Genomic DNA, 17,566 nt, shown 5'->3' on the forward strand with positions numbered 1-17,566 from the left:
CGTTATATAAAAACTGGTGTTTGTCACTACTGTACAATAACATAAGCAAATGAGGGGAAAAAAGGGTAAGATAGAAACGGCTGTAGTATCAGAAGAGAAAGGAAGAACACTTTTATCCTGTATCTTACTACAGGAGATACTGGAACTACAGGATGTGGAAGAGGTGGGGGGGGTGAAACAGGTAACACACAGGTAACAGGGGCAATAAACACGAGCCATGCCTCGTGACTTCCCTTGCTAATCCTATAACAACTGAACTCCAAACAAACAAAACAATTACAATCCCAACCTCACTACATCAGGCACAAGCTGTGTGGAGCACTTGGGAATCATATAAAACAGTTTAGCACTACTCAGCCACAGGAACATCTCAGCTATAAAACATAGTGTGCTAAATCCTAAAACTAACATTTCCGTTTCTGCTCAAACACCTAAGAAATTCAACAATAGACATTAAGGCAGGGTTAAAATGATCTGAAGGTATGTCTTTCCAGGAAAATGAGTTTAGCAAAAACTTTCCATAATCATGCAACTGTCACATGCAAACTTTATTCCTTTCTCTAAGTAACATCCTAACACAGAGTTAGGGCCCAAAACTTCTTTGACAGGCAAACACAGTCTACACCTTAGTCGAAACAGAGGCTTGTGACACCTGTAAATTATAAATGTACTAATCAGGACATAATTAATATTAGATTGTTGAATATAAGCATACAAAACTATTGTTTACCAACAATGGTATGCAAGTATTCTGTAGCATTGTGATGGCATAGCCAGACATAACATATAAGCATTTTACCTAAGTGAACAATGTGAATGCCAAAGGAGCAAACAGTGATGGGCACAGCTGCACACAGGAGTTAGCCAGATAACAAAAAGCTGCCAGACAGAGGACAAGATTAAGTATAAGAGATTGCAAACAGGAATACACAATAAGGATGACTGACAGATCAACAGAAAACACGATAAGCAATATTAAGGCCAGAGGAACCCTCTGTCCCCTGGGGATGGGGGCAATAGCATAAAAAACATCAGGCACTAGCAAGGAAATTGGAGAAGAAAGAAGATGAGCCCACTTCAGAGTTGTCAAAGAGCTCTCAAGCCTAGTCAACATTGACACTGTGACTAAGGACTACCAATGACCGCAGCTATCAGTTATCTACATAACCCAGCAACAGAAAGCAGCCTGTTAGATCTCTGAAGGTCCCCACAGATGCCTCCCCTTGATCAACCCCAGAGGAGTCAGACAAAGGAGCTCATTTTCCTGCCCTACACAGGGCCATGTCCTTCTTAGAGCACCTCGTACTACTATCACAGCCTGCTAAGCTGCTCCTGCAGAGTCCTCTACGAATCAAGACAGCTATCATCAACACAGGGAATGCTATTGGACCACGTGCAGAAAATTTCCATCAGCTACTGTCAAAACCAGGGCATAAAGTTAAGGCTGACTGAGCAGGTCTCTCCTCCTTCCTCAGAAGTTCAGATTTTGCTCTAACAGGCTGGTAAGGCCTGGGATATTAACTCAGCTTGGTGTTAGAATTTGCCAGATGTATGAGTGCAACAATAAATAACGAAGTTGTAATTCTTCAGGGGAAGACTGGGCCATAGAGAATATTATGAAAGACAGCTTTGATCATATGGAAAATGTTAGCGTAAGTCCCATAGATACCCTTCCTAGGCTAATGCACCAAAGAAATCCAATTTAAAAGAAGGCATTATCAAAAGTATCCTAACATCAAAAAAAACCAAGAAAGTTGAAATACAAGAAGTCAGATAAACATTGCAAGACATTAAAAACAGCACAGGTAAAAGTTTCTTTATGGGTAATTCTGATTGAAATAATGAGTCATTGCCCACAATTAGTACATGTATTCTATATGATGTATGACAGACTTTAAAATATCTGAAACAACTCATTTCAAGGGGTGTTAAGCTATTCCATTAGTACTAAAAGCTATCAGTCCATTTCATATAAATGATGTTTGGAGATTTTAGCAAATTTGACAGTATATAGTCCAGAACAATAACCACCGGCTATTGCTTTTGGATGATTTAAACACAGGCCCGGCCAAATGATTTCATAGAGCAAACAATTTCCTTCACAGCTCTCATTGTAATTTTATTTAAAAAAAAAACCTCTGGACTAACCAAAACAAGGAACTTTAAGTTTGGAAAAGGTTTACAGGGCAGATGTTGCTGCTTGGAATAACCTTTGAGTCCTTGAAGAAGTAAAAGTCACTGAGAAAATTTAATGTTTCTCTCCTCTACTCAGCTTGAAGAATGAATCATTCCTGATGTGTCAGAACAAATACCAGAACACAACAGACCTTTTTCTAAAGATAAATTGGTTCTTTTTAAGGGCCAAAGACATCTGTAGGTAAGTCTGAAGAACTACTCAGTTTGCCATCAATCTGTGAATCGGTAATTAAATCTCAGGTTAATAGCATGTGACTAACAGATGCTTTTTGTAGGCAGTTTAATGATTTGAAGCATTGTATATGTATAACACCAATGAAATAAACAATGGAAATGCCAAGACACAAATTAGCTCTTTCCTAAAGGCCAATTTGAAAACCAAAAACCAGCTTAAAATTGGTGCCTGTTGTTTCAGCATTTTTTTCTTCCTGGAGTGGATTTGAAAGGGGAGCAAGGAAACACACTGTAAAAGGTAGCTTTATCTCAGAAAACCTTCATCCTCTATTTTTCAAAGTTTGACTAAAGATTAAAGTCTTTCATCAGCTTGAAGAATTATCTACACCAAAGCTTTCAACATAATAATCAAGGGGAAATAGGAGCAACAGGAAATGTTATTGAAAGAAAGGTTTGTTGCTTACTACATGCATTTAAATATGAACAGATTAAACAACTGACTTTTAATTGATGTTAGGAAGCAAAGGTAAGCTGAAGAAAATATAATGGATTTGTGATCAATCTGAAAATAACCCAAACAACTAGTAACTACAAAAAAATTCTCTGACATTATTAAGTCTCTTATTCTAAATAACCAATAACATTTAATTCAAGCAACCTGCTTGATCTACTGCTCTATTTGCAAGTGATGTGTTTATTCACCCACAATACAGAGCTCTGCAACATAAAAATAATTGCAGGAAGAAGCCCCAGTCATTATTTGATGGGGTCTCCAATTTTCCAGCAGTAATGATGAGGAGCCCAGCTAACAGAAATGTCACAATATTAAACAGCAATATTTGAATGCCAAAGCATAATAGGCAGTCAGCACGTAAATGATAAATGGTTGTATTTACTCTGTTCCATCCTTCCCTCTCCCCTACCACAATATTTAAAATAAAAATAAAATAAAATAAAATATCCACAAAGTATAGGACTACTGGTGTGTAATCTCCTGGGGGTAAAATAAAATATCCACAAAGTATAGGACTACTGGTGTGTAATCTCCGGGGGGGGGAGCAAAAAGCTATGAACTGTTAGAATTTGGCACTGATTAAGCGAGTGAACATGGTGAAGATAATGCATACATCAACAAGTAACAGCTCTCTTTTGCAAAACCAGGTATAAGAGTTCTATCATTATTCAAGAAATACTTTTGCTCGTTCAATCTTCAAATGGGGAGAAAGGAAAGAAATTTGGTAACCGACCTCAGGCAGCTTAGAAATTCTGATTTGTAATTCCGTGTATACTCTGAACTAAAGCATATATTCAGTTAGACACCCTGAAGCAACCACCCCATGTATTGCACTACTGTGTCTTTAGTCAGCTCCAGAAGAGTCCTCAAATGCCTTTGTTCAAGCAATGTAAGGAGATACATTACAGGGAATGGAGGAGTTGATGGAAACCAAGCCTTCTCCCAGTTTTTACTACAGAAGAGGGATGGAAATAGTGAACACCACTAAGAAAAATGAACAACAAACTCATGACTCAAAAGCACAACTAAATAAAACCATACTGATTGTAGGACAGACGTGCAGGCTGCCATAGTGCAGGGCAGGGCAGAGAGGTCAGAGTTCAACATTCAGCAGAAGAAAGAAGTGTCTGGGGGCTCAGAAAGGACTGGCCAAAACCACAAGCGGCTGCTGGCGTGGTCTTTTTCTTGTCCTCTGAGACTCAATGCTCTCTCTGGTAATGGCGGATGTGCATTTAAATAAACCCACAAATTCCTACTGTAAGCATCCTGAGACATTCTTGAGGCAAACTCACAATCCACTGGGGAAATACAGCTTTGCTGCCAAGACCAGGGCAGGTGGATCACATAGCACCAGCACACAGAACTGATACAAGGCGGGAGCTGCACTGGCTGGAAGTGAGCTGGGACCAGGACACTGCTGACCCTCCAGAATCAGACAGGCTTCAGCACCGAGATCAGAACAACCACCACTTGACAGAGAATTCAGGACAGGGAGCTCAGCCAGGATTATGGCATGCAAGTAACTAAGTGTGAAATAAATAACAAAACTGTCCCCACCTGTGGCAGAAATTGGATCTGATATGAATGGCAAACAATCTGGGCAATCTGGAACATTTACAGTAGGAACACAGCTAAAGCAGCATTATCCAGTTCTCTACTCACACACACATTCCTTGAAATCCTTTCAGTGTTTTTTTGGTAGTAGTATAAAAGCAGTCTAACATTAGTTCAGTGTATCTGAGCAGGACAGCATAAGAAACATCTCATTGCAAGCAACTGCACTTTCATTACTAAGTCAAAAATATCAAAAGATATAACTTTTTATTAAAGAACTTCTTAACTTTGTAAGGCTTTATCATTTTTCTATTACCATGGACACTTCCTCAAGAAAGTAACTCAGAAAATATATACAACAGTCCTATAAGTCTAGCGTTTTTGAGGAGTCATGTGCAAAAATTACCAATTCTGTCTCCATGGTTTATACTTTGTTAATACCACCTTAAATTCCTGGAGTACACACTGTGAATAAAGACCTGTTACTTACCTATCATATACATTGAGAAGCCAGTTAAGACACATGTCTACACAGAGAGGAACATTCACCATATCTTTGTGTTTCTCTTCAAGTCCACTGTAGATGGTAGTGAGACAGCTGATCACATCCTGGACACCGACCAGCTGGTCATTTTGACTCAACTTGTGCTGTTTGAAAACTTCACTTGTTGTGTTCAGGTCCAATAGGTCCACTAACAATAGGTGATTTAAAAAAAAAAAAAAAAAGAAAAAGAAAAAAGGTGTGAATACAGATGCCCAAGCATAGCATTCACAACACTTGTTCATGTGCATATTGTAGCAAACACTGCAGACAATTAGCCAAGAAGCAGTTTTCATTTAGTAACATTACAGTGAAAAACTGTTCTCTGTGAGAAGTCGACAGCATTTTGGTACTATATATTTAAAAAACCAAAATCAACAAGAACACCATAAGGACACTGCACAGCTCAGAAGAACATTGAAAAAGCCGTTGAAGTAGTCTGTGTAATTAGAGGATCCTAACTTCAGATGTACACACACTGGGAGTCCACTAGGCTTAGAGGATTCTTCACGTTTACTATAAAGCACAATCCCATTAAATTGCTATCACTTTTGATTAAATGTAAAGCAAAGCAAATTCTTAGGTAACAATGTTCTCTTAAATGCAGTAGCAATGTACTGAGGCCTGATTAACTGAACACCAGTTGCTAAATTAGGGCTTAGAAGAAAGCAGGGAGAGGGACACAGGGAAATTATTTATTGTAGTTTTCCAGAACACTAAGTGCTATACTTTCATGAAAAACATTGTTATCTCCTTTATTACAGGATTCTTTCTATAAGCAGTTGGTGATGCTATGGATATGCTACAGGTGAAAAGGGTTTTGCTCCCAAAACCACACAAATATGATTGTGAAAATCTGTGTTTTGCATGGTGAAAATAAAAAGCTGTCAATGAGCTCTTCTAATTCCTTTTGCAAAACAAAGTGGAAAAGAGGAAACTTACTTTGGTCTAAAAGAAGGAAGAATAATGTAAGTCAAAGGGTGGTATAAACCTCAGTAATGGTTTTTTTACAGAAGGAAGGACTTTAGCAAAAAAAATAGTTGCAATATATTAGTATGCTTGCTACAGTGTGTACAACATGAAGTTGAAGTATATTCCAAGCTCATACAGACCTGTTTCTGGAGAGCCAGTAACACATTTACACTATAAATGTCATCTCTCAAAGGAAATGAAACATGACAATCTCAGATGTGTTGTAAATTGCTCTGCACCGATAATGTTAAATAAGGACCCCAGAAGGGCCGACTGTGCAAATTAGGTAAGTCTAGCTTGGGCTGGAAAATAAGTACAACAGAAAAAAGCAAGAGCAAGACAACACTAACCACTATGAGCAATTCTGTCAAGAACTCAATGACCAACTACCAAAAGAAAAGGTTATGGGACAAAAGAAGGTTACATTCCCAATCCCTTTTCCCCAGTCTACCCCAATTACAGTGATTTACCCATCACTGTAAAATGAGAAACAGTACCTCACAGCCCTTGCTCTACCTCTCCTTCACTGACATTTGTACATTCTATTCTAACTTTACAGCATCAGACTTGCAGAGGGTTTACGTTTGTTTGCTTTTTATTTTCTTTTTTTGTTTGTTTTTTTTTAAAGCCCATCTCTTGGGCTTGCAAACAAATGCCAGCCATGTGTTTACCAAACAGGCAGACTCCTAATTGCAGCAAAACACCTTGCCGCTAGTTTGACCTGAGGTAGCTAAAGTATTTGGCAGTACATGGCAGCATAATCTTCTACAGTACCTGGAAAATATGTAATACAATGGAAAAGGCTCACACGGGCATATATAAAAACAAAACAAAACCAAAAACCCCCAACATCACAATGCAACATATAATATTTTTTTGAGGGGTGGAGGGAGGGGGTGAAGACAGATGCAAAACTATAACATGCTATCCAGTCACATAAGCATTGCACTCAGGAGAGATGGCCACTTTTCATGCCTTTCTTTCAGGACCTACAAGGGGAAAAAAACCCCCTCCAAATGATTCCAACCAATTTGTTGGTTTAGTTTTTTGTTGTTGGTTGGTTGGTTCCCCCCCCCCCCCCAACTGTTGTTGTAAGGTACTTAATGGTTGGCTAAAAGCAGGTAAGCAGCTTCCTAAAACTGACTGACAGCACCCAAAACCTGCCCTTTTCAAAGCCAGTGAAAACTTGGAATACTTCGGAATGCCAGAAAGTTGTAGCCTTTGGAATTGGCTTAACACAACCACCCCTTGCACTGAAAACAGCGATTCAACAGACACTGGAGTAAGCCTGCCAGCTTCATGTCTTGATCTTCTGGCATTAAGAACTCACATTCACATTTCTGCCAAAGGATTCTAGAGAGAATTGGGAAAGGTACTTCCAGTATTTTCATACTAAAAGGAAACTCTGCTGCTGTACTAATGCAAATTAAGCAAAACTTACACTTTTGGATGACACCATTCATGGAGAATAACCAGAGGAAATCACTTCCATCCCTGCTTACTTCAGCACTCACCTGGCTGAATGAACTTTGGGTACAGGCAGTTATCCTGTCATGCTAAGGTCTACCCAACTAGTAGCGCCCCTGGATTGGGCTGATGTAAAGAGGGATTATTTTCTCATTACATTTCCATTTCTGAAAGTTTTAAAATAAACCGTGTTTATGCAGATGGGGAAAAGCTAACCCGAGACTTGCATGCCATTGCTGGCATGAAGCCTACTGTACACAGCTTTTAGGGCATTTTTGCAGTACCATTCTGCATCTGCCCAAATGTGATGAACAACTAATCCTGCTGTTAACCAACAAATGGACACAAGGGTAATTTCTTTCCTTTCTGCAGCGAGGAGACTTTCCCAAAGGAGAACTATAAACAGAAACCACGTCATTCAGCACGGTTCAAGCAGATGTGAGTGACTGACTCAGGAGCAAGTAATGACATGCAGCTGCTAATGGCAAATTTGAGGCTGCTGTAACCCCACAGAAAATAGGCAGGCATTGCTATGGAGCTTTTGTATTAGAAAGACCCTGTGAATGATAGCAGTTCCTGCAAAAGACTGCATGGCTGAGGGAAGTCTACACAGCTGTTGCTTTTAGTCCAATGTGCCTTAATGTTCACTACTTAGCCTCGTGCAGTTGATATTCCTATTAGCATTCTTAAATTTTAAATCACCTAGAGGAGCTTAGTGACAGACTTCTGAATATATATGGTGGTTTTGTTCCCCTTTTCCCTTCCAGTACTACCCTTCAGTATCTGGGGCAATATAATTTCTTGAAAATGAGCTAAAATATGCTGCACAAGAATAAAATATTGTAGTCAGGGCCTGGTGCTGCATAGCTGCCCAGTACAACTGCAACACAGAATACTCCCTCTGGCCCCATTCTTCCTCTGCTACAGTGGGAAAGTGCTCTCAGCACATCAGCCCCACACAATCTCAGACAGAGAAGCCAAGAATTTCTTTCCAACCTGCAACCCTTCTCAGCCTCCTGCAAAATAAATACATGTAGGTACATACACACTCGTTAGTCTCTGCAGGAATCTACCTTCCAAAAAACAGAACAAGATGAAACATGACTCTACTTTCCCACTTCTAAAGGAGGGTGGTGGGAGTGGGAGGGAATAACTGTTTTTTTGACACTTATCGAGACCAAAGACTCAGAAGAGAGATTTGGCATCAGCAAAGTTTTCCAAAGTACAGTTCTCAAATTACATTCTCCTGAACCTGCTTGTATAGCACTAATAGTGTGTTACCAGTCCTCACGGCAAAGTCAAAATCGATCAGGTGCAAGCGGGACTGTGCATCCTGCTCCAGCTGTGCCCTTGGAGTTCTCACCAAAAAGGCCTTTGCAGTTATACAAACACTGCGTCTGTGACAGCAATATGTCACATTTTACAGTTTACAATGACCTCATTTTCTAGTGATTTGTTTTGACATTTTCTTTGCCTTAGCACATAAGCCCTTCTGAAGCATTCTGCATCCAAACACCTTTAAAAACTATCCACAGTTAAAATTACAGGAAATACAACAGAAGACTAACGTTAACTCAGACCAGAGAATAAATGGCAGGGGCACAGAAGATGATTCTTTCCCTACCTTAAAACAAAACCACCAACAAACAGAAGTCAAGAAAAGAATTCTAGACAGGGTTTAACCACTCTCCCCTTCCTCAGAGGGGAGGTGCTAGCACATGCTGTGCTTTGGCTATCTCGGAAGCCATTCATGGGACAGAATCAGGCCAAGAATCATCATGGTCAAAAGGAATTTGACCTGTTCCCTGGCAAGAAATAATCAGCTAATCAAACAATGACAAAAGGAACAACACTGATTGTATTTTTGAAGGTGGTCTTAATATTGTGCCAGATCATAATGAGCTCCTGTTCAGAGACAGAAAATTCTCCTATTATTTAGCTTTGTGGATAATCTGCAATGTCTTTCTTAAAAAACCCACAATGTTGTGTTCTCACAAATCACACTGATCCTTGCTCAAATATGTGTGTGTAATAAAGATTTTTTTGGCTGTTGTCTCCTCCCATGAGGCAGAGAGATGGAGCAAGCAAACAGCTTCACAAATAACAAGGCAGATTGGGTCTGTAGAGATGACAGTTTTACTCCTGGCTCTTGCAAACTGGAATATTCTCTTTACTTCTTACTACTTCCCTTTGTCCTTCCACCTCCCTCCCCTCAAACCAGAGCCAATATTCACTTTGATAGGAGGGCACTTTTGAAATCTGTGAATGAGGAGAGCTAACCATTGCAGTTATTACAGAAACTGATATATTTTGCAGTAAAAGCAAGAGCAGGAAGTATGTTCCTCCTCAAAGCTTATTAGAAGTAACGAAAGTGAAGTTCGTTCTATACGGGTCGCTAGACAATCTGTATGCCTGTCAGAAATAGGTAGCATGATTAGCATCCATAATGTGCAGTCTGTTTTTTCACTCTTCCCTCGGGAGCAGCACGCACAATGAGAATTTTACTTTGCTTTCTGGTTTCTTGCTTTGCTTTTGGTTTTTAGGTACATGTTGGTGCATACTTTATACCCTGCGCACTGGTAAGCAGAAAGCTTATAATGCTCTTTAGTCTTGCTGGGAGATGAAACTATAGCCTTGGGTGGGACCATATCTCTTGCACAGAGCAGCTCTAGGCTATGCCAAAAAAATACAGTTTTTCTTTCAATACCACCAGACAATCTTTCAAAGGACAGGTTCTGTTTTTTCCAAAATATAAGACCTTGAACCAAAGCTCTCGAACTTGATTTGAAGTTCTGTGAGAAGTCAGCACAGCATATGAAGAAGTGGCGAGAGGTATTCTCAAGAGCCTGTGCTATTGCATAGATGCACTCTAGCTTTCTGGAGTAGCTAGCTACCATCTCAGGCACAGCTTCATTTGATATAGTGCATATCTGAAGTCCAGCCAAGAAGCTACTGCTAAGATCAGACTGCTGTCATCTAGGCTGGAAGGAAAACTAACGACCTGGAGGGTGGGAAGGGACCCCTCTGTGCAACTCCTTCCTTGCTTGCATCTGGCCTTGCCCGTCTTGTGTTCCTACTCAGACTGCAGTATTGTACACCCTTCAGGGCTGAAAAGTCCTTCCACAGCAAGGCCTCCAGTATTTAAACAAGAAAATTTGGTAATGTTGTACAACATTTTTATACCAGCTGTTGCCAAGACCTTTTGAAAGGTCTAAAATCTGTGACCTTCACACTCATTCACAACCCACATCTCCTTCCAAAATTGTCCAGTTTCCATTTTTTTTCCTACTTCACCCTATTTTCTTTCAGGTAGATGTGGGGTTTTTATGTGCTTTCTTTTCTATTCATAGTCCTAATAATCTTTAAAATTCATATTCTTATCATCTCTACAACAGAACTTTTTGCACTCCTTTCTTTTTGTACACATTAATCTCCCCAGTTCTACATTTCAGCTAGTTTTCTTCAACACCCCCTCTCTTCTCTGCCTTCGCACAAAATCTCAATTCCTTTTAAGCTTTTTGCCCTTTCAGTTATCTTCCTCGTCTTCATGTCTTGCCTCCCTCTATAATATAAACTATTTCTGTATTATGTCACACTGTTAGTTCAATCCCATTTCTCTAAAATAAACATTGAGCAGTTACAAGCTAGCTCAGCTCCCCCAAGAAAGTACCACCTCTCTTTTTCTCATCCTGATTCTCAAGGACAATGCAGAAATACCAGTGGCAGAATGACTCCAAAGAGTACTCCGAGTCTGCTTTGCACGGGAGACTCAGGCAACAGCCTAGAACCCCAGTGTGGTACTTGCTGTGTGACTCGGAGAAGTCCCAAGTCCGGAGGCCAGGACAAGACCTCCTGATACATCACTTCTGAGGCTGCTAAACTTTGAACATGGTAGTCATTGCTGCTGAATTAAACCATAATTGTGATATATCATGAACTGCTTTTTTAAATACCTAGCAAATATAGAACAGAAAATTGGAGATACAAACATGAACCTTGGAAATGAAGTAGTTTAGACAGCTGAGCCTACTCCGTAGACACCTACCCTTTCCTGCTGATGAAATTTATGTGCTCTGCAGAGTGAACTGTGGCTGAATTATTAGATTGCTTAAGAATAGGGACAAATGCCAACACAGGTCTGGGCAGAATATCCAATGGGCATACTAAATGCATTGTTATTTCCTATCTAAATTTAAAACCTTTCGCCACATCCCCAGTATATAAACACATACTATTATTGCTAATAATAGTAGTTTGTTTTGTCTTAATAGCTTCTTGTGATTAAAATGTACAGCAATACCAACTACCTATAATCAACTATACAGATCTGTATCCTTTGCCCTCACACTTTGAGTGGTCTGAACTCCTCTGTAACTGGAATTCACACAGCAAGATATTCTCTCTGTGAGGGAGGAATATTTTTGAAGTTATATCTAGCAGCAGGAAACACTTTCAAAAAATGGAACAGAACTCTCCAAAATATAATAAAATACCTGTGTTTATGTCAAAAATCAGGATTTTAGCTCGCATCATTTCACACTGGTTTGTATCAGCTTGTATCAGGAACAGTATGCAATAGTCAAGAAGTCCAATATTTATTTTCCTATCACTTCTCAAAGTATTCTTAGTGGGCATACCATTTCAACTTACCTGCTACACACCTTTTCTCATTAATTGATTTTATTTATTTGCAATAATGACACCTACTGTTGGCAATTCTTCCTGCCATTTTGTTGGTTGACAATCTGTCAAGGACGTACCTGGTCCCTTGCTAAACATTAATGTTGTTAGACTTAAGCTGGCCCTCCCGTCCCCAAGTACTGTAGAGAAACAATTTGTCTCAAAGGCCAAACTCACAGCATAGTGTTTTCTGCAGTCTTCGGATTTTGATGGCTGTACGGTAGGCAGAGAAGCGTACATTGTTCAAGTCAGCTGAAACAGCAAAACAGAAATATGAGCAGCCCTGAAAACAGAGTCCATAAGTTTCCTTTACATATAAATTTTCACATTTTGGAAGCCTGATATCCCTTCTCTTCTCTACAATGAAATAATAGGATATATCAGAACAAATAAATCAAACTGAAAAGCTGGGACCTCAGTCCAATCCACGTGCAGGGAAAGCCTCTGACACTGGCAGTCCAGGGCCTTCAAAGATTGGCACACCAGAAATCCTGACGCTATCTTGGCACATACAATACATATACATATAATAAAGTTTTACATATATGTTATGCAGCGTTAAGTAGTTTCCAGACAAGTGCTCAAATACAGTATGTTTCTCAAATAATTTACAACTCCATCAGACAACATACAGGAAACAGAGGGTAGCAAAGGTCACAGTAACGAGAAAAAATGGCTTATTAAGCTGTAATTTCTATGCCATGACTTTGTGAACAGTGCTATGAAAGGGAGTCAGATAGCCATAAGCTCTGTTTTAGAAACTGATGGGTATAGTAGCATTTTTCCTCACTTAACACTATTTTACCCTTTTGCTCCTGTCCTGGTTTCAGCTGGGATAGAGTTAATTGTCTTCCTAGTAGCTGGTACAGTGCTGTGGTTTTGAGCTAGGTATGAGAAGAATGTTGATAACACTGATGCTTTCAGTTGTTGCTAAGTAGTGTTTAGACTAAAGTCAAGGATTTTTCAGCTTCTCATGCGCAGGCAGCAAGAAGGCTGGAGGGGCACAAGTTGGGAGGGGACACAGCCAGGGCAGCTGACCCAACTGGCCAACAGGGTATTCCATACCATGTGATGTCCCATCTAGTGTATAAACTGGGAGGAGTGGGGGCAGGGGATCGCTGCTCATGGACTAACTGGGCGTCGATCGGCAGGTGGTGAGCAATTGCATTGTGCATAGAATCATAGAATCATAGAATCATTTCAGGCATCACTTGTATATTCCAATCCTTTTATTATTACTATTGTCGTTTTATTAGTGTTATCATTATTAGTTTCTTCTTTTCTGTTCTATTAAACCGTTCTTATCTCAACCCACAAGTTTTACTTCTTTTCCTGATTTTCTCCCCCATCCCACTGGGGGGGGGGGGGGGGGGGGAGGGAGTGAGTGGCTGCATAGTGCTAAGTTGCTGACTGCGGTTAAACCACGACAGCTCCTTAGAAAGGGAGATTTCACAGTAAATGTAGATGTTAGCAGGGCACGTTGAACTAGTAGTACCATGATATGGTCTAGCCTTTACTGACAGAGTAGCCGCTCCAATTTATGACAAACTGTTTATGTTCCCTGCAGACCGGCATCCTGCTTTAAACACACAGGCAGCCTGCATCATTGGACAATCCCTCATGGATTTAAAAGAAATAAACAAGATACTGCATTAAAGCATAGAGTCAGAGCATACTGTTCAGAATTAATATTACTGAAAGGCAATACACATGGCATGATCAAGGCAGTAGGTTTCGTGCAAAGTATGTCTCATCGCAAAGTGGGAAATGCTGTGTTACAGTTTATGGCAACTTGGACGTGGTCAGCATACAAATGCAGCTTTTATTCATGGAATGAACATCACGTAATGGTTTATTTTAAGAAACACACTCACCTAAGGACTGGAAGAGATCAGTCATTTTAGGATGATCCCAACAGGTTGTCTGTGTCTCATGACTACAAAGGAATGAGGTAATCAAAGTTTCAGGCAACACACATACACACTTCCAAAGAACAAAAACCCAAAGATACTCTGATTTTCTGTGTTTAAGTGGCAAGCAATCCCTCAACTCTTTAAAATACATGATCTATACCACTCAGCTCCTTGATTTTTTTAATCACAAAGTTAGACAGGCAATAGCCCACCCATATTTAACAATATTTACTTTTGATTCTAAGTGTGACTGTATCAGTTGAACTCTGATCCTGCAGCCAAGAGGCACGCTAATAAGGAAAAAATGCAAAATTTCCAGCTGCTGTAGCACAATAAAAATATTTGTAAAGGTATTTTAAAAATAAAAAGCACTGAGGTTTTATTTCAAACTTCATTGCATATCTGAACACATGTATCAGAACACATACAATGATTTTAAGCTTTACCTGTAACACATTTAATGGAAAGCCTGATCACTGTTCACACACCCCATCAACTGGTATCTTCATTTAGGGGGTGTGTTCTACACTAGTGCTCACGGAACAGAGATTCAGTAGGCAGCATCGCATAACCCACCGTTTAGCTCTGCTGCTTCAATTCACCGAGGTTTCAAGTATGCTGCCATAGGGGTCAAATCGTGTATTATGTCAGGTCTACTGAAATCTCCAATTCCCTTCTACAAGCCACACCTTACTTATATTTATCAACATTAATGGCTGGAATAATTGCACATTCTTGCCTCACAAAGTATTTACATTTTAATTAGATTTGTAAAGAAAATTAATTAGAGAAGTTGTGTTAAAAAGATCATAGCATTCCCTTTAAAACTTAATAATGAAAATGAAATGATGCTAGGTTAGCAAATCTAACAGCAATGAGCAAAGAATACCACTTACTTCACCTTTGTTTCTATTTAAAAATTGTGAATGTGCACACATTTCCCCCCCCACACACATACAGGTATACTTGGTTGTAAATAATGACTTGAAATGGCACTTTGCCATTAAATGTAATGGACTGTATTTTCAGTTGGTATGTGTATACAAATGTCTGTACCTCAGTGGGTGCACAATAATTTATCATCACTGATTTTTATTTTTTTTTAATTGAGAAACCTACCAAGAATGAACCCTTTTATGCTAGGTGGTACAAAAAAATAGGATAGAAGGTCCCTGCTCCAAAGAGCTGCAAAGACAGGACAGGCACCACAAAGGGGAGGCAGGCTCCAAACAAAGTGCTGAGGGCCCTTCTTTACATTACCCTTTGAGATACATTAGTGGAAAGTGCACGCATTGGGTCTCTGCACAGGGGATATGATCCCCACTTTATATTCCATATACCAGCGTGACCTTTCCAGTTTTGAGTCTGGTCTAGGTCTCCACAGTCAGCTTCTCCCTGACATTAGGCTTAACTCCCTACCATGGGTCTCATTCGTATATCTGGCACCATCACAACTTTGTGAGGTGTTTTTCATGGAAGTTCATAGACAAAATATGTATTTCATTTGGTTTCAGTTTGATAATAAAATCACATGAATTGCATTCACCTTTCAAATTCCGAACGAGGTGGTCAAGGCTCTGATAAGCTGAAGTCCAAAGCTAAGACATACCAGTATCTAAATCAATGTTTTTGCAGTTTCTAGAAAGACACTTTTAAAACAGCACTACATTTATCCTTGTCCAGAAAAGTCATTTCAAAAACAAGTAGCTTGACAATTATTTCCCTGGAAGGGGCACACCAATAAATCATCATGAAGCAGAAAACAACAAAAAAGGATGTATCTGGGTTTGGTGCTGTGCCAAGGTAAAGGCAACTGACTGTCCAGCATTCTCAAAAATGCTGGTATAAAAAACATACAGTATATTAGAAAGAAAAAGAACATACACAGCTTCAGTAAATAGGAACAGAAAATATAATATAATGGTTCATACTGACCAACTTATTTAATAAGCTCAAAACTAGTCCTGAAGCTGCCAAATACCTGCACTATTATGTTAAGCAGGATGCCATCATCGTCATGTTGACCATTTAGCATTGATTTCTGTCAACAAAACCCATTGCAGCTGCCCACAGAAATGGATCCAGTATTTGATCAGTTTAATAAAGCTTGTTTTAAGGTGTATTGTGTTTGTGTGGCAAGGTTTTGGTAGCGGGCGGGTTACAGGGGTGGCTCTGTGAGAAGCTGCTAGAAGCTTCCCCCATGTCTGACAGAGCCAATACTCAGGAAGAAGGGAAAAAAAGTTGCAGCAGGCACAGAAACTGCAGCCAGAGAGAAGAGTGAGATGTGAGAGGAACAACCCTGCAGACCCCCAGGTCAGTGCAGAAGGAGGGGGAGGAGGTGCTCCAGGAGCCGGAGCAGAGATTCCCCTGCAGCCTGTGGGGAAAGACCATGGTGAGGCAGGCTGTCCCCCTGCAGCCCAGGGAGGTCCACGATGGAGCAGATGCCCACCTGCAGCCCGTGGAGGACCCCATGCCGGAGCAGGTGGGTGCCCGAAGGAGGCTGTGACCCTGTGGGAAGCCCACGCTGGAGCAGGCTCCTGGCAGGACCTGCGGATCTGTGGAGAGAGGAGCCCAGGCTGGAGCAGGTTTTCTGGCAGGACTGGTGACCCTGTGGGGGACCCACGCTGGAGCAGTGTGCTCCTGAAGGACTGCACAGCGTGGAAGGGACCCATGCTGGAGCAGTTCGTGAAGAACTGCAGCCCGTGGGAAAGACCCACGTTGGAGAAGTTTGTGGAGGACTGTCTCCCGTGGGAGGAACCCCACGCTGGAGCAGGGGAAGAGTGTGATGAGTCCTGCCCTGAAGAGGATGAAGCAGCAGAGACAAGGTGTGATGAACTGACCGTAAACCCCATTCCCTGTCCCCCTGCACTGCTGGAGGGGGTAGGTAGAGAATCCGGGAGTGAAGCTGTGCCCGGGAAGAAGGGAGGGGTGGAGGGAAGGTGTTTTGAGATTTGGGTTTATTTCTTATTACCCTACTCTGGTTGATTGGCAATAAATTGAGTTAATTTTCCCCAAGTTGAGTCTGTTTTGCCTGTGACAGTAATTGGCGAGTGATCTCTCCCTGTCCTTATCTCGACCCATGAGCCCTTTGTTATATTTTCTCTCCCCTGCCCAAAAAAACCCCAAACCGACAAACAAACAAAACAAAAGACAAAGATGGGTGATTTTACTATCAACACTGTAAGTGAAAAGGATTTCTTAGGACTTTTCTGAGAAAATACTCATAACTGAAACACCTTCAGACTTCTATGTTAAAAGTAAAGGTAGGTGGCAGTACTGTGACAAAAACTTTAAATATATGTATATAAAAATACATTTCACTAATAAATAATATTAGTGCAAACACTGTATGTAAACAACATGCAATTTATCTGAGTTAATTTCTGTTTACTGCCTTAGAAACTATCATGTCAAAATTAGCTGTGATGGTAAGAACTTTGCTAAATTGCAGCCTTTATTTTTCAGTTCACTATTTTCTGGCATTAAAAAATATGTTTCCATGAAGAAATCTATTTACTACTTGTGGGGTGCTACAAGAATTTCACCTGGGAAGCG

General features: G+C 40.4%; 1 protein-coding gene across 4 annotated transcripts in view; it reads right to left on the reverse strand.

The window, feature by feature from the left end:
- Positions 1 to 17,566, reverse strand: part of UTRN (utrophin) — a 391,603-nt gene that overhangs the window by 54,331 nt on the left and 319,706 nt on the right. For all 4 annotated transcript variants that reach the window (XM_052784810.1, XM_052784809.1, XM_052784811.1 and 1 more), the window contains 3 exons: positions 13,973 to 14,034; positions 12,276 to 12,350; positions 4,929 to 5,130 (listed from right to left, as the gene is read on the reverse strand). In XM_052784810.1, coding sequence (XP_052640770.1) covers positions 4,929 to 5,130; positions 12,276 to 12,350; positions 13,973 to 14,034 — 339 coding nt within the window. The remainder of the gene's footprint in view (positions 1 to 4,928; positions 5,131 to 12,275; positions 12,351 to 13,972; positions 14,035 to 17,566) is intronic.

The sequence above is a fragment of the Harpia harpyja genome, chromosome 4 (genome assembly GCF_026419915.1).
Source record: "Harpia harpyja isolate bHarHar1 chromosome 4, bHarHar1 primary haplotype, whole genome shotgun sequence".
Classification (NCBI taxonomy): Eukaryota; Metazoa; Chordata; class Aves; order Accipitriformes; family Accipitridae; genus Harpia; species Harpia harpyja.